This window comes from Salvia hispanica, chromosome 2 (genome assembly GCF_023119035.1).
Source record: "Salvia hispanica cultivar TCC Black 2014 chromosome 2, UniMelb_Shisp_WGS_1.0, whole genome shotgun sequence".
Classification (NCBI taxonomy): Eukaryota; Viridiplantae; Streptophyta; class Magnoliopsida; order Lamiales; family Lamiaceae; genus Salvia; species Salvia hispanica.
In genome coordinates this window covers 21,649,441-21,671,860 of record NC_062966.1, presented here as the reverse complement: position 1 = coordinate 21,671,860, position 22,420 = coordinate 21,649,441, and the positions used below count along the sequence as shown (strand labels likewise).

General features: G+C 36.0%; 5 protein-coding genes across 7 annotated transcripts; 4 read left to right on the top strand and 1 right to left on the bottom strand.

Moving 5' to 3' along the window:
- The first annotated feature begins 1,949 nt into the window (after positions 1–1,949).
- Positions 1,950–8,916, top strand: LOC125204702 (transcription factor IIIB 70 kDa subunit-like). Its single transcript, XM_048103414.1, has 20 exons — positions 1,950–2,074; positions 2,148–2,220; positions 2,296–2,377; positions 2,598–2,670; positions 3,149–3,234; positions 3,317–3,393; positions 3,594–3,650; positions 4,915–5,027; positions 5,152–5,231; positions 5,311–5,397; positions 5,908–5,988; positions 6,415–6,606; positions 6,684–6,848; positions 7,173–7,248; positions 7,337–7,446; positions 7,621–7,701; positions 7,907–8,032; positions 8,136–8,225; positions 8,522–8,572; positions 8,668–8,916. The coding sequence occupies exons 2-20, from the start codon at positions 2,159–2,161 to the stop codon at positions 8,824–8,826; spliced, it is 1,848 nt and encodes a 615-aa protein (XP_047959371.1). The 5' UTR covers positions 1,950–2,074; positions 2,148–2,158; the 3' UTR covers positions 8,827–8,916.
- A 293-nt stretch (positions 8,917–9,209) lies between these two features.
- On the top strand, positions 9,210–12,017 carry LOC125204705 (biotin carboxyl carrier protein of acetyl-CoA carboxylase-like). 2 transcript variants are annotated; one of them, XM_048103418.1, is made up of 9 exons: positions 9,210–9,342; positions 9,640–9,831; positions 10,200–10,273; positions 10,643–10,702; positions 10,823–11,053; positions 11,125–11,187; positions 11,517–11,585; positions 11,675–11,720; positions 11,820–12,017. In XM_048103418.1, the coding sequence occupies exons 1-9, from the start codon at positions 9,333–9,335 to the stop codon at positions 11,888–11,890; spliced, it is 816 nt and encodes a 271-aa protein (XP_047959375.1). In that variant the 5' UTR covers positions 9,210–9,332; the 3' UTR covers positions 11,891–12,017. The 2 variants fall into 2 exon arrangements, with proteins under 2 accessions (XP_047959375.1, XP_047959374.1); XM_048103417.1 differs by having other exon boundaries at positions 9,318–9,342; positions 9,634–9,831.
- A 111-nt stretch (positions 12,018–12,128) lies between these two features.
- Positions 12,129–14,055, top strand: LOC125204706 (zinc finger CCCH domain-containing protein 56-like). Of its 2 annotated transcripts, XM_048103421.1 has the most exons (3): positions 12,129–12,532; positions 12,641–12,909; positions 13,614–14,055. In XM_048103421.1, the coding sequence occupies exons 1-3, from the start codon at positions 12,369–12,371 to the stop codon at positions 13,832–13,834; spliced, it is 654 nt and encodes a 217-aa protein (XP_047959378.1). In that variant the 5' UTR covers positions 12,129–12,368; the 3' UTR covers positions 13,835–14,055. The 2 variants fall into 2 exon arrangements, with proteins under 2 accessions (XP_047959378.1, XP_047959376.1); XM_048103419.1 differs by having other exon boundaries at positions 12,129–12,909.
- A 28-nt stretch (positions 14,056–14,083) lies between these two features.
- Positions 14,084–15,637, bottom strand: LOC125204704 (broad specificity amino-acid racemase RacX). Its single transcript, XM_048103416.1, has 2 exons — positions 14,652–15,637; positions 14,084–14,565 (listed from the first exon to the last, which is right to left on the bottom strand). Exons 1-2 carry the CDS (start codon positions 15,306–15,308, stop codon positions 14,284–14,286), a joined length of 939 nt encoding a protein of 312 aa, XP_047959373.1. The 5' UTR covers positions 15,309–15,637; the 3' UTR covers positions 14,084–14,283.
- A 4,571-nt stretch (positions 15,638–20,208) lies between these two features.
- Positions 20,209–21,772, top strand: LOC125204703 (F-box/kelch-repeat protein At5g15710-like). The gene has a single exon (XM_048103415.1). The coding sequence runs from the start codon at positions 20,604–20,606 to the stop codon at positions 21,663–21,665; it is 1,062 nt and encodes a 353-aa protein (XP_047959372.1). The 5' UTR covers positions 20,209–20,603; the 3' UTR covers positions 21,666–21,772.
- The last annotated feature ends 648 nt before the right edge of the window (positions 21,773–22,420 follow it).

Here is a 22,420-nt window from a genome sequence, read left to right as displayed (position 1 = left end):
TGAGTACAATTTTTTTGATTTAGTGCAGTTATAGTTTAGTTGGTATTTTTGGATTGAGAATTTTTATTTCATTGTTTCTATGCCTTCCAACATTTAATAATTTATAAATCATAATTTAAAAAAAGTATTTAAGCATTTGTATATCGTATTTGTTGCAATCCTAAAATAAGTATTTTGAATAAACTATTTATTGGTAGATTTTTCTTTAAACTTTATTTACTACGTAGTGAGCAAAATATCTAAATTTTAATATTCTGTAATTTTAAATTCAATTTAGAAATCTAAGTTCCAAGTATATTATTTGCTGCTAATTTATTTACGAATCATAGTTAATGTAATTTATAAATATTAAGTATTAAATAGTAGGAGTATATTGTTTGTTGCTATATTTTATTTTAATCTACAATTTTCTTGTAGATCGCTTGAATTTTGTTTCATTGTTGATGCTGTTTGAAACCAATATTGAACAATGATAGCAAACATGCAGCTTGCATGCATGCTTAATGAGATAGCAGTACTACTGTACTAGTATTATTTATGTGAAGAGATGTTGGTGAGATTTCAACTTGATAAACTATAATTAAGTAGTACTCAGTTTGTAGATTGCCCAATGGTAAAATCAAGTAGATAAATTAGGGAATTACCATTGGATTGTAGACAAATTTTTTATTTAGTGCATGTATTACCTTTTTGTTTAATCAAGGAGATAAATCAGGGAATTAAAATTGGATTGGAAATAAAAATAAATTCTATTTAAATTTTATAATATATTCTTTAAAAATATTTTGATGTAAAAATGGTAGTATCTGGATAATATATAATACTAAATACTATATAATTTTTAATATGAATAAAAAAAGTCTAACAGCAGTAACATACGAAAAATACAAACAAAAAAAAAAATTTAAAATTTAAAATACCAAATAATGTTAATGAGTACTTTTGCTTGAGAATTTTAATGAGTTAATATACCATTGGGAAAAAAAGAGAGGAAAAAAGAGATAGAGAAAAAGATATATACTCTTCTCACAATCCATTGTTGCCTTAGATATATTTGGCAATAATATTTAGTGGTAGATTCAATTGTAAATTAGCAAATACTATATAAGACGATTTATAGTATAGAATAATTAGTAGTAATCGAATAAAAAAAATTGTAAATAAAAGTTGGCGTATGAAATTGCAATAGGATTTATGTAGTACAGCATATGAGTATATTAGCAAGAGAGAGTATATTTTATTAAAAAGGGAGGAAATGTGACAATTATTTGGGACTGAGCATAATAAAACCAGTATTCTAATATATTTTTACTTATTAATTTCAATTAAATTAATTTTGTTTCACTTTTTTCTCTGAAATACTAAGAATGCAACTTTTCTTGATTGCATGTTAAACTAAACTATGAAACCAAATAACATCTGGATTGCATGTTAAAGGATGATGCTTTGATATAATTTTATTCCAAGTATTTGCATTAAACTTAAATTTTTTACAATTTTTGAGTATTAATCTTACGACCAAAATGACATTTGTATATGATTGAAGATGATCTGAATAATGATATTAATTTATGTTTATATTAGTATTTATAAGATGATCTACATTAGAAGTTTGCAAGTCACACTAGCGCATAACAATAAATAAATCTTTACAGATTATGGGTGAGATTTGAACTTGATATAGCATAGATATAAATAATCTTTACAGATATTGGTAAGATTTGAACTTGATAAACTATAAATTAGAATAGAAGTCAAATAAAAAATTGTCAACTTAAATTGCAGTGGGATTTTGGTGGTTTTCTATTTCCTTATATACTTATTTATATTCCATAATTGTTTCCTTTAATCTTGAGATAATTATACTTATTTAGTTAAGGATTTTATAAGTAAGGAGTATTATATTTAATCATTAAAAAAAAATACTCAACTCAAAAACTCAAAAAAACCTCACACCAAATCATTTTTTCATAACTGAATTATGAATCCGCCGTGATCGGAATTCCTTCCAATTGCGCCGCCGCGGTTGCAAAATTATTAGCACAAACTTATTGTGCTAATCCGCTCTCTTCAGGTGAGTTATATACACTTGTGTATCGTTAAATTGGTGATGTTTTTGGTTAAATGCATAATGCCATCATGTCCAGGGCTGCCTGCGATGGCAACATGGTGTTTTACCTGTGTGAGAAAAGTTGCGATATCTCACAATGAAGGAAGAATGTAAGGCCTCGTAGATATAGACGTTTTTTTTTGTGGTATACGATTGATGCCTTTGTGTGGCATAATAATGTGCAGATGCTGTGTCAATTGCGGCAGTGTTGTTGCTGATGATATGTTTACAGAGGAAACTCAGTTTGTGAAAGGAGCTGATGGACAGGTTTGTGATGTTACGATTAGTTTGAAACTTAATCACCACCTATCTTTCAGTACCTTTCACATTGATGGTAAATCAAAAATCTAAGGATTTTGCTTACCTGAGAGATTGGAACAACATGCTTTGCTAATTATTGAATTTTTATATCAAAGGATAACATTTAGTTGGTGTTTCATTTAAGCTATTCGTGATTTTATATATTGATGAATACAAATTTATCCAGTCCCGAGCGGCAGGTATTCTTGTGAGGTCCATCCAGCATATTTCTGAATCTAGGCAGAGGACACTGAACGATGGTAACTTTATTTGCTACTTACTTCATAACTCTTTATTCCTTATGCCTAATTATTCTACTGAGAGGGGCATTCCGTGTTGATGCTGGAGGCAATTGTCAATAGTTCCTGGGTGAAGATTAAAAATTTAAACTTGTTAACATTTCTTTTGAAGTCCCAACTCACTATTTGTCTGTTAAAATGGCTTATAGATATCTAGCCCTACACCCATAAAGGTTCTCACAAACTAAAGATTATTACACTCCTGTTATTCTGTAATTTCTACTGTTTCTACAATTTATGACTTTTAAGCTGGTTAAGCATGAAAACTCTAATTAATTGGTTTTGGTTCTAATGCATGCTTGCAGTAGTAAAGTACACTTAGATGATTGGCTAGCAATAATAGAGTTCTATCAGTTGCTCATAACTAGCATGGTTTTAAATGCTGCTTATAGTCTTGTGAAATTTCGCTTATATATATAATGGCGACCTTGTTTTGTAGCATATGACGGAATCCTGAGTATAATGTCTGCCTTGGAAATTCAGGGTGGTGCAGATAAAGCTAATATAGCTCTTAGGCTTTATGAGGTACAGCTCTTCCATTACATCCAAGATTTTAGACATTTTGTTGGTGAGCAATCAATATCAGTAATTGTTATGACACTTACAGTTGGCACTTCGTAAAAACTTCACAAAGGGTCGCAGGAGAGAACAAGTGCATGCTGCTTGTGTTTACATCATGTGTAGGTAATGAAACAAATAAAGTGATGGTTTTTTTAATCCTTTGCAAAAGGAAGGCAGACATATAGCATTGTAATGCAACTAATGCAGATATGTTCCCAATATAATAATATGCTATTAAAATTGCGTGACTAAAGGTTGGAGATTATAATGGAAATATATCTTCTACATATCAAACTTTGATTGTTTTTCTCTTGATTGTGCAGGATGGAAAATAAACCATTTCTTCTAATTGAATTCTCAGAACATCTAAGGATAAATGTGTACGTGGAATTTCATTTCTTTCTTCTTCTCCTCCTCCCTTTAGAAAATAAATCAATTATGTAGTGTTTTTGTTTTGGTTGTGTGTGCGTGTGTGTGGGAGGGGGGGTGATGTATTTGTATTTGCATTTGTTGGTGTGTAATATATGTAGTCTAATCATTTTATCAATGTAATCTCGATTCTCCTTTATGCATGTTGAGACATTTTAAAGGTGAAATAGTCTGCATAGGAGAGGCTTTTTAATGGAATGAGCCAGCTTTATACCAGAAAATACTCATTCTGAACAACGCAACGTCACAACATCTCCTGAGTTGTAGGTATAAGATATAGAACTAGGTTTGGTTATTTTTTAGGCTGCACTACCCTTGGGTGCCTGTAATAATTCGAGCATATATGTTGAACTCTTACTTTTCCAGCTCCATCCTCCATTTTTATATGGTTGCATATAAGGAAATGCCACTTACATGTTTAGTGCATCTTAGGTCTTGGATTTGGCTTTAGCATTTCATGGGAAGTTATTTTTTGTGATTTTCTTTTATTATTGATCGAGAAACCTGATGGTTGGGGAGATTCTACTGCAGATTGTGGGAGGACTTTCAAAAAGAGTAGAACAAGCGCCTAAAGATTCAATATATTTTTATGATGAGAAAATTACTAATTGTACGACTGAACTACTTCATAATGTGTGGGGGTTGGTACCTGGTTTCTCTTTTAGAGGAGGTTGGGGGATTTGGTGACTCTTACTGTTTGTTTGTCGAAAAGGGTTCACACCTTTAGCCTTATGATTGATGTTATGCCATTGGCTGCTATTGCCACTGCCATTTGTGTTGTGACTGACCAGTGTCGTCAGCGTCTTACTTTTGGGGACAGTCCATAGGAAGATGTTATTTTTCAATCCTGATAAGAGGGACAGTTATAAAAGAATCAAACAAGGATCTGTATGCTGATATCGACCGTTAGTGTATTATTGGGTGCTGAAAAGGATATATTGAATCTAAAAAAATGAGTATGGAGTTGAAATTCCATGTTTGGTTCCAATGGGATGGCATCAAGGATGACCATCTGCTGCGCTTTCTATTTTGACCCAGGCAAAACTGTTAACTCGCTTATAGTTATCTGTATAGTTTTACTCTTGATTTGATTGCCAACCAAGTCCTGTTCCATATAGAGCATAGTCATAGAGTGATCAGTAAAGGACAACACTCTTGTAAAACTATAATCCATTGTTTCTTTAGATATTGAAATCGCTTATGTATGTATTACAGTTACGTGCTAGGGGCGGTCTTTTTGCAGCTTTGCAAAGTTCTTAGCCTTGAAGAAAACCCTCTTATTCAGAACCTTGTGGATCCTAGCCTTTTCATTCACCGATTTTCTGACCGTACGTACCTTCAATCTCCTGTTGTGATATGTAAATAGCATTTCTAAAAGTAGGATATGCTCATACATTTTTATCATCAAAGTTGACTGTTGTTCAGTAGTGACATTCTAACTCTCATTTGTAGGTCTGTTCAAAAACAGAGATAAAAATATTCCCAAAACTGCACTTCAGATTGTTGCTAGTATGAAGCGTGATTGGATGCAGGTGAAAAGGGAATGAAATATTTCTCATTTTCTATTTGTTAGGATAACATTATGTCAATGATATCCTGTAAATCTTGCAGACTGGGAGGAAACCAAGTGGATTATGCGGAGCTGCACTTTATATATCTGCTCTTGCACATGGTCATGATTGTTCAAAGTCTGATATTGTGAGTGATGTTCAACATAAATTACATGATATATAACCAGGAAGATGTATTTCTTTCCTAATAAACTAGACTATCTTTCCTAATAAACTAGACTAATAGTGCATGCGGTGCATCTTATAATCATTTTCATTTGTGTGAATTGGACATTATGGAAGACTAAGGTTTCATGGAACATGGCATCATTAGTGTTAGGGATGGTTATACATGGACAAAGGAAGACCTCTTTGGGCTTAATATTTTGTATTGCCAATGGTTCAAAAGTTTTGGCGGGATCATGAAAAACTATGTAATGAGAAAGGCATTGTCGGGCTAATGCAATTCATATTATAGTTGATTATTTCGCTGAAACCTAATTTTCCTTTTCAATATAGAGTACTACTCCGAATTTCATTTGTTTGTCACTAGTAATTTCCTGCTTTAGCTTCCTTATGTTGCTGAGATTGTAGAAATTAGAAAAACATGTTTTGCTCGAGGAACTTTATGTAATCCAGGTTTCCGATTTGTTGTCAGATTAAGACAGTCCACATCTGTGAAGCAACATTGACAAAGCGGTTGATTGAATTTGAAAGTACTGATTCGGGAGGTTTAACGGTATGTTTTACCCTGATTTTAATTGCTTTGTTATGCTTAGTTTTCAAAACATTTGTACTTGGTAAGAAAAAGATCTGCACTGAAGCAGCTTTAAAACTTGTCTCTCAGTTCATTCTTAATGTTTCTGAGGGTGCAAAGTTTTTCCTATTGTTTTGTTGTCAGTAAGAAATATTGTTATATGATCATTGTAAATAAAGAAAGAGTGTTTACTTTTATTTATGTTCTTACTATTCTTGTCTTTAGCACTGATGGGATAAGTCTACGTCTACCTCAAACGGTACTCTTAAAAAGTGGTTGCATATTTTTATCTCGGGCTTTGTTTATTCATTTAAACTGTTGGCACCATTCATATAATGATGAAGATAGTGTATTCACTTTCATGGGATCTATAAGGCATTTTGTCATTAACTTCTGAGTTCTAACTAGATTGAGGAGTTTGAGAAGAAGTCAGAGGAGTTTGACATTCTGGAAAAAAAAATTGGTGAAGAGGCGTCGCAAATGAAGTCACTCAATACGGGGCAAAAGGCATCTAAGAATGGTGAACTCCTCTGCAAGCATAAGGGTCATGAGGATCCTCCTCATTTTGCTTATGGTCTTTGTAATGAATGCTACAAAGATGTAATCTCTCAACCTATAATAGATCATTTTGACTTTATTATTATCTTTATTTACAGTGCTTGAACTTGTTATTGCAGTTCATGATAATATCTGGAGGCCTGAGTGGTGGATCCGAGCCTCCAGCTTTCCAGCGTGCTGAGAGGAAAAGGATAATGGCTGAGGAAGCTACTGCTGACTGCTCTGAGAATCAGGATTCGCCAATGTTTCCTGACCTGACCGAGACCAACTCCATACTCTTAAATGTAATTTCTTACACTCTATCAACCCCCCTCGCCCTCCTGCAATTCGTATTTCTTCACCTTGAGAGTTTTGAAAATTCTATTATATTTGTCTAGAGCAAATTTGAAGTGAGTAGTATAAAAGATTTAGGTATGGGAATGGATTTAAGATTATTCTTTATGTTGTCCTTCCAAAGTGGGTAGTATAAAAAGTTTCCTTCTAGCTGCATTTCTCTTGATTTTCTTTCCTTTTTCTTTGTATTTTGTGAGTTGAAAATCCTGAATTTATTGGTGTGTAACATATTACTGTTCATATCACAGTAATATTGTGTTTCATGAATTTTTTAGTCTGATGAGCAAAGGAGAATCAAGACTACAACTCAAAATGATGTTACACAACCACCACCAGACCATGATTCAACAGGCATGCCGATTTTAAATTCTTATAGTGAGATATTCCAGCATATGCTTTATGTTAATTGAGCATTTACAAATTTAATTGATGATACCAGGAGCTACCTGTCAGTCAAACTCTATTCATGATACTATTGATAAGACAATGGATGCTAGTGATTTTACTTGGGAAGAGTCAGAGAGTTTATCGGACATCGATGACACTGAGGTTTGTGAATTTTCTGAGCTTGTTTGGTTTTGAAAATGATTGCCTCTTTTTTAGTTTTTGATAAATACTTCTGCTACACTTCTTTTTGGGTAATTTTGATATGAGCCTTGAACTTCATAATATGTGTATCATTGAAATTCATTGACTGTTGAACTAAAAGTTAGATGCTGGCAGGTGGATGTGTATATTAACACAGAGGAGGAGAAGAAGTTGAAAACGACTGTCTGGGAGGAGATTAACAGAGAATATCTTGAGGTACATATCTAAAAATCTTCTATTTTCGGTAGTGCTGAAAGTGACATTCAAGAAATATGTGATAATAATGATTCTTTTATTGTACTCCTGTTGTAGGATATTATGGAATTTATACTAGTAAAGGACTGTGTTTGTTAAATTATACTGTATTTTTGTTCTTGTGATGATTTGAGGTGACATTGCATCTTCCGATTTATAATCACAGGAGCAGGCAGCAAAAGAAGAAGCTGCATTAGCTGCTAAGAGAGCCTTTGAAGCCACTTTTGCTAACTGCTCAGACGATGTTGAAGGCGCAAGACAACTTGCTGCGGCTGCTGCACAGAACAGGAAGGTATAGCCCTGATAAATTTCATCGTATTGAACCAGCACATGCTTTTGCGGTCGTATGCTGAATCATTGAGTATAATTGACAAATGTGTAAATATCTGAGCCAGGACAAACGAGAGAAGCGAGCTGCTGAGTTAAAAAGCCGTGGTCCTCCTCAAACTTTTGGGGATGCAGTAAAAGGAATGCTAGATGCAAAGGTATAATTCTCGAAAACAAATCTAGTTCTCAGCTTTGAATAACTTCACAAATTGGACAATCAGGTGTATGTATTGCTTCACCTCTATCTGTAGTTATCCAAATCTAGTTAGAACTCGGAAATTTTTAAACGAATCGTTATTATAACTAGAAAGCTTGTGTTTCTCTTTTACAATAACAAATAAGTAGAACATGCCAAATATGTTGATTCAAAAGAATTTATCAGCTAAATGTTACCACATATTTTAGACATTTATCCACTGGAAACTTTAGTTTGGAATTCTATAATGCTTTGCAGAGGTTGAGCTCAAGAATTCGATATGACTTACTGGACGGGCTTCTTGATTCGGTTAGTGGCGTTTCTTCCATATGCTGAAGTTTTTTTACTTCACTTCAGCTCAGAAAAATGATATGAATAACTTGGTTATCTTGCAACTTGAGCAGGATGAGCCGGACCCCAAGAAAAGCAAAACGGAGGCAGAGGCAGTGGAGGAGGAGGTGGAGGAGCACGAACACGAACACGAAGAAGATCCTGAATTAGATGGCTACGCTGACTACAAGGAAAAATATGATTATGACCAAGATTATAATGATGATTTATAGTAGTAGTATTTTTCACGTATACCCTTTCTTCTATTTTTTTGCAAATTCCATTATTTAACTTATAACTATAGCAAGGCTAAAGCTACATTATTTTTTGAGAATTGAGAAAATAAACTTTTTGATAAAGATTACCAGAAAAAGGGAAACTTTGAATTGCAGTTGGTAGTTAGGTTATTGGTGGATATTAGTGTTTACAGTTTATTGAATGATGTCGGAATATAATACTGTACTAATGTACTATTATGAAAAAATAAATATGATATGAGAAATTAATGCAACATAAAAATGAAAGTATAAAACAAATAGCTTGGTGATAATAGAGCAAAAAGAGCCTCATTAATTTGTAAAGCTTCAATAGTGTTTTAATTAAAAATAATAATGATTACGAGAATTAAAAATTAAAAATTACAATATTACAGCTATAGCTCTCTTCTTCGTTAACATCGACCGCAGCTCATATACTGTTTCTCCGCCACCACGATTCGCTCTCTCTTCTCCATTTTCGAATGGCTGCGTGTAAGCTTTCTCTCTCTCTCAACTCCCAGCAATTCAATGTTCAATGCTTTTTACATGTCATGGAAATACAATCCGTGCTGACTTTATTGCCAACTATGCTATTTATAATTTATTCGTTACGGATCGTGTTATTGTGGAGTTTTTGCAATTAGGCTTTCTCTTTTCATTACTTCTATGAATTTGGATTTTTTTGAAGAGTTGGTGTGTGTGATTCGTGTTTCTGTTTTCCTGAATCTTGCATTCGGTCGAAAAAAGATTTGATTTTTATGATGATGGACTGATGGTTAATAGTTGCAGGTGGTATTGGGCCTTCAGGCATTAAGATAAAGAACTTTGATTTTGGTTCTGCAAGGCCAAAATTAAGAACTTTGCAACCAACCTTGCATGGTGTAAGGACGCCCGGAATTGTTGAATTTGATGGGTTAGTGTTGTTGCAAAGGCCGAAGAAGTCGATTGTTGCATTTCGAAGCTCGGCTTTTGAGGGTGATTGTGAGTAGATTTTCTTTGGCTCTTTTCAAGCTCCATTTGGGGTGTCATTAGCCTCTCTGATTCGAATATTGTTAATGCCAGCATCTTCTGTTTGTAAAAATATTGGGATAATTTACTTAATGTAATGTAGTGATAAACCTGATACAAGGATCAGTTTGATGGTCGGTTGTTTTTGTGAATCGGAACGAGCTTGTTGTTGATGGATGATTGTGAGATAAATTCAGGCAATCATTTCAATCTTTTGATTGAATCAAGTCCCTTTTGTTCTTCATTTAACATCTGCTGGTCCACACACTTTTTTTGCAAGGCATTATTTCTATTGCACCCTTCACTTTCTCTTCCTAATGCAGCTTCTATTTCATTGACAGCGGCAAAAGCCAGTGTGGAAGACGATTCTAAAGCAACTGATGCAGTGAGTCCACTTATTCCGAATGCATTTGAGGTAAGTTGCTCAGAGACTTATATACATCAGCTTTATTTTGCATTTTCCTAAATATTGAGTTGTGTGCCATGCTGTGGCCTTATGATTAATAAGATGATCTGATATCATGAAAAGAAAGATTTCAATAATTTGTTTGTGCTATCTGCTGTAAATACAATCAGCCATCCACATTTCTTAGTCGTATGTAGAAATATGTAAGAGTCGGACTCTTTGAAAGGGTCAAGTAGCCTTTAGTTCTTCCAACATTAAAATGACCCTTTATGTGTAAAGGCCAGTTTTTATGCTTTTTCTTGCTGCACTGGTGAATAATGTCTAGGCATCAGTCTCTGTAACTAGTTTCAGCCATCTTATTGAAATCTCATTTTGCAGGTGGAATCTCTTTTGACAGTACTATGTGACACAACATCAATTGCAGAAATTGAGCTTAAAGTATGCTGTTTGTCCTATTTCCAATGTTATTTTCTCGTTGTACACGATTAAGCTTGGCACTTCTTTAGCCTTGTAGTTTTACCTTTACAGTTTTGATTGATCTTTTACTTTAATGATCAGCTCGGGGGATTCCAGTTATCTGTCTCAAGAGACTTGGCTGAACAAAGTGCACCTACTCAGCCTCTGGCTCCTCCCGTTACTGCTCATGCAGTTGTTGAGACACCTGCTCAAAATGGCTCAGCCTCATCACCATCGCTGGCACTCTCCAAACCAGCTTCTGCCGAAGTTGCAGTTCAATCTCTGCTTGATAAGGCTGCAGATGAGGGCTTGGTCATACTTCAATCTCCAAGGGTATGCTCTTTTCTATGAAGAATGATGGACTTTTAATTATGTTTGTGACACTATCTTTATATTGAATGCAGGTTGGGTCTTTTAGAAGATCCAGGACCATTAAAGGGAAGAAGGCCCCTCCTTCTTGCAAAGAGGTAGCTGTGTGTGTGTTTTCCTTTATGGGGTTGGTACAATATTTGTCCCATTGGAATTGGAATGGTGATTTTTACAATGATTTTGTGTCTCTTGCGTCTACAATGTGATGTGTGCAATTGAATAATTTTCTCATAGTTTTAATCATCTGTAGCTTACATGTCTCTGGTTTTCTTTAACTTCACCTAGAGACTATACATGGTGAAATAGTATCACTGTCGTGTTTTTAACTCTGATAGTAAATCAGCATTACAAAGAAGATATCCAATCTGTAGTGTGAGATACTCATTCCCTATTGACTCGATCCTTTTTTACTATCGTTGCATAACAGAATGACACAGTAAAGGAGGGGCAGGTGCTCTGCTACATCGACCAGCTAGGCGGAGAGATCCCTATCGAGGTTTGTATCGGATGCAGATTCTAAAGATGGCTTTTCTTTTGTCCGAACCCTTTATCTTTATTTTCTTATTTCTCTTGATTCTTGAACAGTCGGACATATCTGGAGAGGTGGTCAAGATACTTAGAAAAGATGGCGGTACACATCTTTCTTCCCGTTGCTTTAGCTGATAAAAGAGTGATGTTTTTATTACTTTACAAATCATAATAACCACGAACGAACTCTTGACATTCGCAGATCCTGTCGGGTATGGTGACGCCCTTATCGCAGTCCTTCCTTCCTTCCCCGGAATAAAGAAGCTTCAATAGGTCGACGTTGCAGCAGTACTTATCTCGTTCCCTTTGAATCCATTCCGTCTCTGCTAGATTTCGAGAAATTGCTTGTATGGATATTCAGTTTTATTTAAACTCTAAGAAGAAATTTTTATTTCCTGCATTGTTCTCTCTTGCTCGTGTGTGATCGGCCGCGGTCGCGGATGGAGCAACACGGCTCCCTCATTCGCTCTGCAGCGTGACGCGTTCCGGCCCGACTACTAGAACGTGACAGATCAAATAATACCAAAAAAAAAAATCCAAGTATTTTATTATTGAACATTTATGAATTTAAATTCAATAAAAAACAATATTTAAGAGAGAGAAGCACTATTCATCGTCTCTGTGCATGATCGTACGTACATACCACCTTCCAAAAAAGGGTTTTTCTCTCTCTCTAAAATGTTTTCCATTTTCCCATTTCTGAACCACATTTCACTCTCAATCTGAATCAAGCTTAGTTTTCAGCGTTAACATGAATCGCGACGGCGATAGTCAAATTTCGGGGCCAGTTAATTTTGGCGGCAAAATTGCGTATGATCATCGTCCCCAGCCACGAAACCCTAACCACCACCAACAGCCCTTTTCAGATCATGGCTTCAAGAGACCGAGGCCGAGAACTCCCCTCACAGTAAACAGGTCAAAGCTCTCGATTCCTTACAAATCAGAAATGTGCAATCTGTTCCAAATGGGCAAGTGTTACTACGGCGAAAACTGCCATTTTGCTCACAATCTGCGTGAAATCAGAGGGTTGGAACAAGGTGTGGCGATGGCGGAGCCGTTTAGTGAGAGAAGGCGTTTCTTTTCTGGTGGAAGGTATCATCCTTATCAGAGTGTTGGGAGAGATGAGGGTGGCTTGAACAGAGTGAGCGGTAGAGGCGGAGGAGATTCGATTGAGTGCAGAAGTTTGAGTGGCGGATGCCATTATTATAAAACGAAGCTTTGTGCCAGGTGGTTGGAGAGGTTTGGCAGCTGCCCTTATGGGGAGAAGTGTACCTATGCTCATGGGAAAGAAGGTGGTTTGTTTAATCAGTTCTTTGTTGTTGTGTTCAGGATTGAATTGCTCTCACTTTTGTGATGTTTTTTGTTCTATTCTGTTGCATTTTGTGTGTGTGATGTGTTGTTGAATAAATCAAGAGTGGAATCTACTTAGGCTTTAGTTGCTTCTTTTGTGGATACTACTTGTTTGAAAATGTGACATGTAGTGATTGTATGAACTCACTCTTGTATCAGATTTTGTTTCAAAGAGTGATGAAGTTATGAAAGTTTGCTGTGGGAAGTTATTTTGGGGAAAGGTTTGCTTACCTTACTTGTGTTTTAGAATCAGCATATTGTTTCAGTTGAGGTTTTGTTGCTTGTACCTCATTATAATTGTGGTAGCAAATTGATGCTGGTGGATCTTGTCTTCCACTGCATCTTCGGCACTTTCTTGTTCTTCGGTGCTAGTGATGAGTTTCCCGGCATCTAGGAATGAAAGAAGAAAGTACATTGATGAACATGTAGCTTGATCTTTTACTTACAAACGATGCTAATAAGTTTTCCTACTTACCTCTTATGAACTTTTCATCTGCAGTGCTGCAAATGCTTCTAGTCGAGTAATCTTTGAATGAACAAGATATTGTCGTAGAATATATATGAGAGTTGTATATCTTATGTAATCATTTCCGTTACTTAAAGTTGAATGGCCGCATATGCTAACACAGATTACTTTGATGGACAGAACTTCAACTGCCTGGTTACTATGCAGAGCTGGTAAGGGGGCGTGATTCCAGGTCGATGCCTGATTCACTACCCACCTTTGCAGGATCGTGTAAGATGGGAATCGAGACTGCTAAGGAGGAAGGCGGAGTCAATATCATGAAGTGGGACATTGAAAAGATCAGTGAAGTCTATGCTGATTGGGTGGGAGTCGGGCACGATACGATATCCATGTCTCATTGAGTGCAGTTGGGAGATAGATTCAGGCATGCACATATCCCTTGTTAATGTGCCATGGAAAAGATAGGAAAACCCCATTTGTCAATCCAGATGCTTGAAGCAAAATGTTTGTTGCAGCCATGTCTTAATCAAGATGCCTTTTGCTTTCAGTTTTTTGTAGTAGCTCATGTAATTCTGATAACATTTTGCAATGGGATGAATGCATACATTTTGCAGAGTTTAAACATATGTTTGGAGATTTACACATTGTGGTTGGAATAGATACTAACAAAATCCAGCATCAAATAATACTTTATCATAATAATATATCAAACGAATCAAGTCCAAGAATCAATGTTGGAATCAAGCATTGATCAACATTCTAATATGGCTTGTGTAGAGGTGTATATATGTATATATACTATATATATATATATATATATATGTGCCTTTAGGCAAGAAGAATGGTATCTCTATATACCCGTCTCTGGTGACCGAGCATACTTGAGAGACGAGCGCGCTAAAGCATCCATCGGATCTATGCATTTAGTCCACAAGGGATCCTCTGGTGGCAAGAGCTGCTCAAGATGATCTGAAGCAAGGATGACTCTGTTCACAGCTTTCATCAACAGAACTTGTAGAGCAATTTTGAACAAATTCTGTGCGCCTTCGAAGTCTTTTCTGTTCAACGCTTCGACTGCAGGGATCACGGTATGCTCCACTGTGGCCTTATCCAGCAGCACAACCTCAAAGCCCTGCATTACTCACACAATCACTTAAGAAAACAGACAAGTTTCATTTGAACATACATGTGTTTTATTAGTACTTCATCACTAACTACCTTGTTTTCGAGTTTCTCCTGATAGATTGTAGGCAGCAGACTTGGATTAGTTGCAAGAACTCCAATACGAAGAGGGCTTCCAGACTCAAGTGGCTTCAACTGGGCTTGCTTGAGCTCGTTGGCCACGCACTCACCAACGTGGAGGAATGGAACCGAACACCCCTCTTTAATCTCATCATGCCAAGAATGTGAGATATGGCAGGGCATCACCACACAGCACACTCCGGACCTGTCAAGAAAAGCTTGTTTCTGCCTCAGATTCTCCACGATGGTGCTGCAGTTGGCTTCCGGTTTGGCAGAGGAGAAGGGAGATGAGCTTCTGTCAAGGGATGAAAGCTCCTTGCTGAGAGATGGATCAGAACATAATATGAAAGGAGGGCTACTGCCTTCCTCCTCCAACAGCAAGTTTTTCAACCTTTTTGCGAAACTCAAGGTGGAATCAATCGACACGCCTCCAATTATACCGATGCCATTGCCCGGGCCAATGAGTGCATCAGATGACTGCTTGTGGAGGAAGGAAGTTGAGGTGGTCTCAGCACTTGCAACTTTCACTAGTGATGGATTATTCTTCCTGCCTTGGCTCTGGCTTCTTGTGTGTTTTCTCACACAACATTTTATCTTTGATGCATAGTGGAATGGTTGGAAACACAATGACATCCTTGAAACTGTGATCCAACCAACACTTGTGCTGAATTTGAGGCTGCCTGTTTTACTGATTCATTGCTGTCTGAACTGATGGAATATTCTGCAAGAATCCCACAGGAATTTAAGGAATCTTGGAGAAATAAGGTTGTTTTGTACACTGATTCACACACCTATCAGCTTGCAAATCTGAAAAACCAAAGCTGGGAGATCATTCTTAATCCCAGCTTGTAAGAAAACAAGAGATTTTTTTATTCTTTTTCAAATATACTTCTAAAGGAAAACTAAGTTTTTTTTCAAGAATTGCTGAAATAACTAATACAAAAATGAAAATGAAATATATGTGGGGTTGAAGAAAGGCATTAGAGAAAAATAGTTCCAAGTTTAGAGGGGTCCTATCACAAAAAAGTACAAACCACTACTCATCAATGATCATGTGGAAAAGATCTTCACCATGTATGTCTTCAATCAAGAAATTATTTCCCACATGTTACAGAAATTATTTTTTAATCACTCATTTTGATCCAAATGCTACAAAACAAATTCCTTGGTTTATTTTTGTGAAGTTTTCTCTCAACAGCATGGTGAATGGCAAAGGACCTTAAAAAGTTGGAATTTCAAATCTTGAAATGAAAGCTGTGTCCCCCCATTTTAAATTTGTTGTACAAGAATTTTTGTATAGTTCATAGAGATTAATTAAACCTAGCAGTGATAAGAGAGAGAAAGAGAGTAATTTCTGCTGAAATTTGCAAGAATGGTAAGTAGTGTATGGACCAGACATGTCATAATAGTTGGAATCTCTTCTGAACTTTATTCTAAAATAATCATGTCCTTATCATACCTACTATTATTTGCTGCTTATTATTTATGAAATAAAATTGACTGTCTTAATTATAGAATTCTTATTAAATTTTGAAAATTTATTTTTAAGCTAAGAATAGGAATAAGTAGGAAGACTTTATGGCAAATGTCATTGTCCACTGTCCATTGCTGTTGTCCAAATTATCTCTGGCTTATTTGAGAGGCAATGCACATTACATAAAATCTTGGCCCAACTTGTGATTAAAATTCAAGAATCCAAAGAAAATCTGACAAGATATTTAGGGATCCCAAAAACTTAGCATGCTCTTTGTTTGGACACAGACAAAAAAAAATGTCCTAATCTTTGTAGTATTTCACAATTTGAGGAAATTTCTCATTTCATATAACTCTCTACTACAAAAAAAATATCATATGCTGCTATGCATATTCTGCCAAAAAAACAGAGAAGCAATACACTTAATACATTTGGCTTTAAACCGGTCCTTGAGACGTCTAGAACACGGTTGGGCTTGCAACACGCGAGAAGCTTCCTCACTCCCGTTGCATCAACAAGAACGCAATAACCTTAGTGATAATCGTGGTTTAACACAAGACATCAAACAAGAAGCTTAACAACTTCATCAATAATGTAGATACCATTTGAACTGCAGTCATCATGTACTAAGCTATTAATGCATCATTTTATTATGCACCATTTTGCTAAGCTTTAGTAAACTAAACAGTTTAACATCACAATTTTTTTTTCCAATGCCTATTAATCATTATAAGAACAATAAAATTTGTTACTACATTATCATCAAGAGTGACAAATGGCAGTATGATATTTTCTATTTGTCTAGAATTAGTTCATAATAAAGTCACAATTCCACCAATTCCCACCTTGATTAGGAAGGGTTTTTTTTTTTTTGGATTAGGAAGGGGTTCTCAAATGGTAAAACAACAATTTATAAGGTCAAGATTGTTCTAAAATTTTTTAATGACATAAAATGAAACAGAAGTGTTGTAGACCAAATCAAAACCTGAGCCACAACGTCAAATTCAGAACCCCATCTTTAAATTATTGATTATTTTAATCTTGAAAGATTTATGAATCCACGGTAGTTTTCCTATCTTAAGTAACTGACCTGAAAAGTGGGACTTGGACAATAATTATGAAAAAATATAAAAGGGAGGTGAAATTAGATATGATTTTTGCCCATTTAATTTTTATGAGAACGTCATGTAATAATTCAAGGTAACAGAAAATTGTAAAGCCTAACTATTTTTTATAGTTCCTTACTATTCGGAGTACCCTATAGTTGAACTTTTCACAATTATATGAGTAATTAAATCCCTTATGCAATCCTCATTTCATACGTGTGGAGTGATCACTCCCCTGTTATAGATCACTCCCTTGTCATAGTTGATTCAGGAAATCCCTTATGCAATCCTCATTTCATACCAATTTATGACAGGGGAGTGATCAATTGCTAACTCATCATTTAATTGCTAACTACAACTAATTTAAGACCATAGGATTTTAGAAAACGTGTGGTCTATAATTTGCCACGTGTAATTTTCGTTTTTATTAATAAAATAAAAAAAGATAAAAAAAAACTCCAAATTAGGGTTTTGGATGAAAATATCAATATAGTGTTTCGAAAATATCAACGCAATGCTTTGAGAATGTCAACACAATGCTTTAAGAATGTTAACTCATTGCTTATATTGGCATTCTATATTTATTATATTGACATATTTTATATAGTATGTTGACATTTCTGCATTGTACGAAAAAATAATAAAATTTTGATTTTTTTTTTTCAAATTTTGACGTCGGAACATATGCATGTAGGATATCGTTGGAATTCTTATGAAATTATCTTTAATTTGATATATGTTATATGAATTTAAAGTTTTGAGATTTCTTTTAAAAGTTAGTTATAACTAGACATGTAGTTAATTGACATTAATACCCATATTAATATTTTTTAGAATTAATCTTATGACCTTATTGACGTTTTTCATTGATCATATTGACATTTAAAAATTAATGATCTAAGCCTTTAATTTAAATCTAATAGCTATTATTTAATTATAGTTAACAATATAACACTGCTCGATCTATTCGCATAAGAAAATTCTGTTTCACAAAGAGAGTGTGTGAGTGTGAACGCCCTATATAACCAAATCATGTAACCAATAATAGAGCATAATTGGGCCTAAAATGTCAAGTAGTAACATTTATATTAGACGGGCCAAAATTTATCTTCGGCCCATGGATCACCTTGCACAGTTTATCGCTATTCTCTATGCACACTAAAAAATAGCATTTGACTATTTGAGGCTTCTAATAAAAACAAAAGTTACTTCTCTCTGTCTCAGATTCATATTTTAGCCTATTGGACAATAAAAATTTTATTTCACTTTTACTACTATAAATAGTAAATAGGCCACACACGTTCTACTAACTCATTCCACTCATATTTTATTACTATAAAACTAATACTCTTTCCGTCCCATAAAAATAGGTTATATTTCCTTTTTCATCTTTCTCATAGAAATAGTCCATATTCATTTTATGGTAAATTTTTTTTCCTTCTCTTTTACTTTATCAACTATGGGCCCCACCATCCACTACATAATTTTAACTACTTTTTTCCCCCTTCTCTCTTATTTTACCAAATTACGCATTAAAACTCGTGTCAACCCTAAAGAGCATATTTCTATGGGACGGAGAGAGTATATATATATGAGACTCACATTAATTCCACTAACTTATTCAACTAACTTTTCTTTACATTTTTTAAAACTAGTGCCCAAAACAAATATGACTTCTGTTGTAGGACGTAGGGAGTATTATTTTCGGGTTTAGGGAGTATTATTTTCTCTGTGTGACTTTGTCCATGAAAAATAACCACATATACAGACTATATGTGACGCCCAATGTTAAGGACTGAACTTTTCTTCCGTGGCATGACTTTTAAATTTAAATTCATTTAATCATTAAAAAAAAATATATGGATAAAGTAAGATAAAGAAAAAGAAAATTTCATGAATAAAAGTAAGTGTAATTTTGAATAATAGACGGAAGTAATAATTTTAAGTGTTTTTCAAAAAATGTATCGAATTTTTAGTGTTTTCATCGCCAACTCACATTTGTTTAAAAGATACCCCTTGATCAAATTTGATTTATGCTGAATAAGAATATATATAGTGAAGATATGCACCAATGAAAGCTCGAAAACACACACTATAATCAACCTAAAAAAATGTGGATGCTCTTGTCAAGATAAGAAGCGTCGTTATAGTAAACTCTCTTCCTTAAAGATGCGTGTTGCGGTTATCTTATCTATAAGACTAAAACTACTACTCCTATAGTCCTATTCAAGAATTATTCGGTGAAAATGATGCTCTAATCAATCAATCACCTACTTATCTCTCTTGGTTTATGGTAATTAGGTATTTAATTGCCAACAAAATTAGTTCATCTAATACAAGTAACACTATGCCAACAAAATGATCATATTATTAACAAATTCAAATAAAAATTCAATTCCACTCGTAGTATTTAACATTTGTATATTCAATATGACGTGTAGCAATTAAAAACTAATTAAAGTAATTTATAAAGGATGTTAAAACTTACACGTGCTTTGCATTAACTAAATATTCCTAGTATGTCAACTTTATTTTCTACTCGGAAGTACTTAGTAATAGTAAAAAATTATTTAATCATCAATTATCGGAATATAGCTCGATATTTTGAAGTAAAAACACTTAAACAGCCTCTAAAGTATTCGAAATCTATATTATGATTAAAATTGGAATGGGGCTCAACTCAGTTGTTTCTGAAGAGATAGATTTGCCCCCATAACTAAAATTGGATTAGTTTTTCGACTTTTACACAGATTTTCATCAAGTTATGATTTACTTTGATCCATTTTTCTTAAAAAAGTAATGAGAGCTAGTAAGTTGTTTCGAGGGGATCACTCATGTTTGTGTAGTAATAGAAGATGAAGTAGAAAATGGCATAAGTGATTTAGAGCCGTCTAAAACTAGTTCTTTTTAGATGTCGGTTTTGTGTAAGAAAAGTGGATCATAAAAACTGGTGTAAAATGAAGAACAAAAATTTCACCGCTTGATTGCCAAAAACAGCCGATTCCCACAGCAAGTGGCAAAAGAGAGAATCTATGCCATCATCTTCAAAGGCAAATAGACAAACCCAGCATCACTTTCAAAGAAAGCCCCACCTTCTTCAAATGGCCTTTCCTCACCATCAACAACCGCTATTTTCACACCCAACAATATAATAATACTACGAAGAAACTTGCCATTGCCCATGTGGGCCCCCTCGAGAGTTCATGTGAGCACACATCCCCACACACACAATCATTGATCCCCTTTCATCATCACTTCACAAGATTTCATTCTACTACAACATATTTGCGTAATCCTATCATTCTTCTTCTTCTTCTTCTTCTTCTTCTTTGTTGTTGGTTTAAGGAGATGTGGAGCAATCTCCCAAATGATCTCCTCGCCAACATCTTCTCCTACCTCCCCCCGGACTCCCTCGCCCGGGCCCGCGCCGCCTGCAGAGGCTGGCGCGCCACGGCCGAGCTGGCGGTTCCGCGGAACCGCCACCCGCCGTGGTTCCTGGCATTGCCGGCCCGCAGCTGGGGCCTCACTTCCTGCTACGCCCACAACCCGATCGAGGACAGCTGGCACCAACTGGATCTCGATCGGGGTGGCGCTAGCCTGCCGCCGCTGAAGCCGATCGCGGCCATCGGCGGCTTCATCCTCATGAAGCTCGCCTCCGCGACTCGGCTCCAGCTGGCGATCTGCAACCCCTTCACCGCCCAACTCAGAGCCCTCCCCGCCCTCCGCGTCGCCCGGACCAATCCGGCCGTCGGAGTGGTGGCGCCGCCGGGCCGCCGGAGCTTCCGAATCTACGTGGCCGGAGGGATGTCGGAGGCCGGCGGGGCCTACGAGCCGACCGTGGAGGTATACGACTCCGCCGGCGCCGGCGAGTGGCGGGTGGCGGGGGAGATGCCGGTGGAGTTCGCGGTGAGGCTGACGGTGTGGACGCCGAACGAGAGTGTTTACTGCGGCGCCGGCGACGGCGTGTTGTATTGGATGACGTCGGCGCGGGCGTACAGCGTGATGGGGTTTGACATTTCGTCGAACAGGTGGAGGGAGGTGGGCGTGCCGATGGCGGACAGGCTGGAGTTTGCGGCGCTGGTGCGGAGGGAGGGGAAGGTGGCGGTGGTGGGGGGGACGTCGGGAGGAGGCGGGCGGGTGTGGGAGCTGGGCGGCGGGGATCGGTGGGGGGCGGTGGGGGAGGTGCCGGTGGAATTGGGGATGAGGTTGTTGGGGGAGAAGATGAATTGGGGGTGTGTCAAGTGTGTGGGGATTGATGGGATGATTTGTTTGTATAAGGATCTTGGCTCTGGTATTATTGTTTGGAGTGAAGGGAAATGGGATTGGATTCACGGATGCTCTTCCATTCCTAGCATCCCAATCAAGGGAGTCTTGCTTCTACCCGATCTTGCAAGATCGCCATTACTATGATGTTCGGTTTGATAGACTAAATAAGATTCAGTTTCGTGAATATTGTTCGATTTTGTAGATATGGTCCGATACATAAATCTTAAAATCGAAAAAGGATTTCTTCTCAAGATGCCTTGACTCTTTACCTTCTTTCGAATGAGAAAAAATGATTTTCAATAGTACTCCATGCCAATTAAATTTTAGGTCTTCTCTACACAAGTTAATTTGTTGAAAAAAAAAAGTGAAATGTATTACTCCAAATAAATGTATATCTAATTTTCGCCAAACATTTTTGGTTTAATCTAAGACTTTGATGAGAGTGGACAGCATCAAAGTGAAATAGGCTTAACTTGTTTCAGTGCGTGGTCAGAATTTATAAAGGGTAAATAAAGGTCTAGGATTTATTAGTATGTATTTTATTTACTATCATGATTTTTTTGTTTAGTAGTCGCCCATGCCTTCTGCCATTCCGTAATTTAATTTGTTAATAATCCACTGTTTTCACTTCTATTTTTTTTAATTGTGCATTTTTTTTTTTTTTTTTTTATTATTTAAATTGTGTAAGGTTTGTTTGTTTTAATAAAATTATGCATGTTCGTATTATTCATAAGGGTAATGTGAATAATATAAAAACAGGTATAAGATTTAAGTGTTAATTGGTATATAAAATTTAAATGATTGGTTGTTTATAAAAATAAGTCTTAGTATAATATTTGTGAGACAGAAAAGTAGACCTTCGAAAGAAAGCAATAAAGGTTTCACAATCACATTTTATT

What these genes read in the sequence shown, in the direction of transcription:
- LOC125204702 (XM_048103414.1), top strand. Translation starts at nt 2,159, where the DNA reads ATGGCAACATGGTGTTTTACCTGTGTGAGAAAAGTTGCGATATCTCAC. An exon ending in ATTGTTCAAAGTCTGATATT is followed by an intron (nt 5,398 to 5,907) that starts GTGAGTGATGTT and finishes ATTTGTTGTCAG; the next exon opens with ATTAAGACAGTCCACATCTG. An exon ending in GTAATGAATGCTACAAAGAT is followed by an intron (nt 6,607 to 6,683) that starts GTAATCTCTCAA and finishes TTGTTATTGCAG; the next exon opens with TTCATGATAATATCTGGAGG.
- LOC125204705 (XM_048103417.1), top strand. An exon ending in TCATACTTCAATCTCCAAGG is followed by an intron (nt 11,054 to 11,124) that starts GTATGCTCTTTT and finishes TATTGAATGCAG; the next exon opens with GTTGGGTCTTTTAGAAGATC. An exon ending in GCGGAGAGATCCCTATCGAG is followed by an intron (nt 11,586 to 11,674) that starts GTTTGTATCGGA and finishes ATTCTTGAACAG; the next exon opens with TCGGACATATCTGGAGAGGT.
- LOC125204706 (XM_048103419.1), top strand. Translation starts at nt 12,369, where the DNA reads ATGAATCGCGACGGCGATAGTCAAATTTCGGGGCCAGTTAATTTTGGC. An exon ending in CTATGCTCATGGGAAAGAAG is followed by an intron (nt 12,910 to 13,613) that starts GTGGTTTGTTTA and finishes TTTGATGGACAG; the next exon opens with AACTTCAACTGCCTGGTTAC.
- LOC125204704 (XM_048103416.1), bottom strand. Translation starts at nt 15,308, where the DNA reads ATGTCATTGTGTTTCCAACCATTCCACTATGCATCAAAGATAAAATGT. An exon ending in AGGAGAAACTCGAAAACAAG is followed by an intron (nt 14,566 to 14,651) that starts GTAGTTAGTGAT and finishes TGAGTAATGCAG; the next exon opens with GGCTTTGAGGTTGTGCTGCT.
- LOC125204703 (XM_048103415.1), top strand. Translation starts at nt 20,604, where the DNA reads ATGTGGAGCAATCTCCCAAATGATCTCCTCGCCAACATCTTCTCCTAC.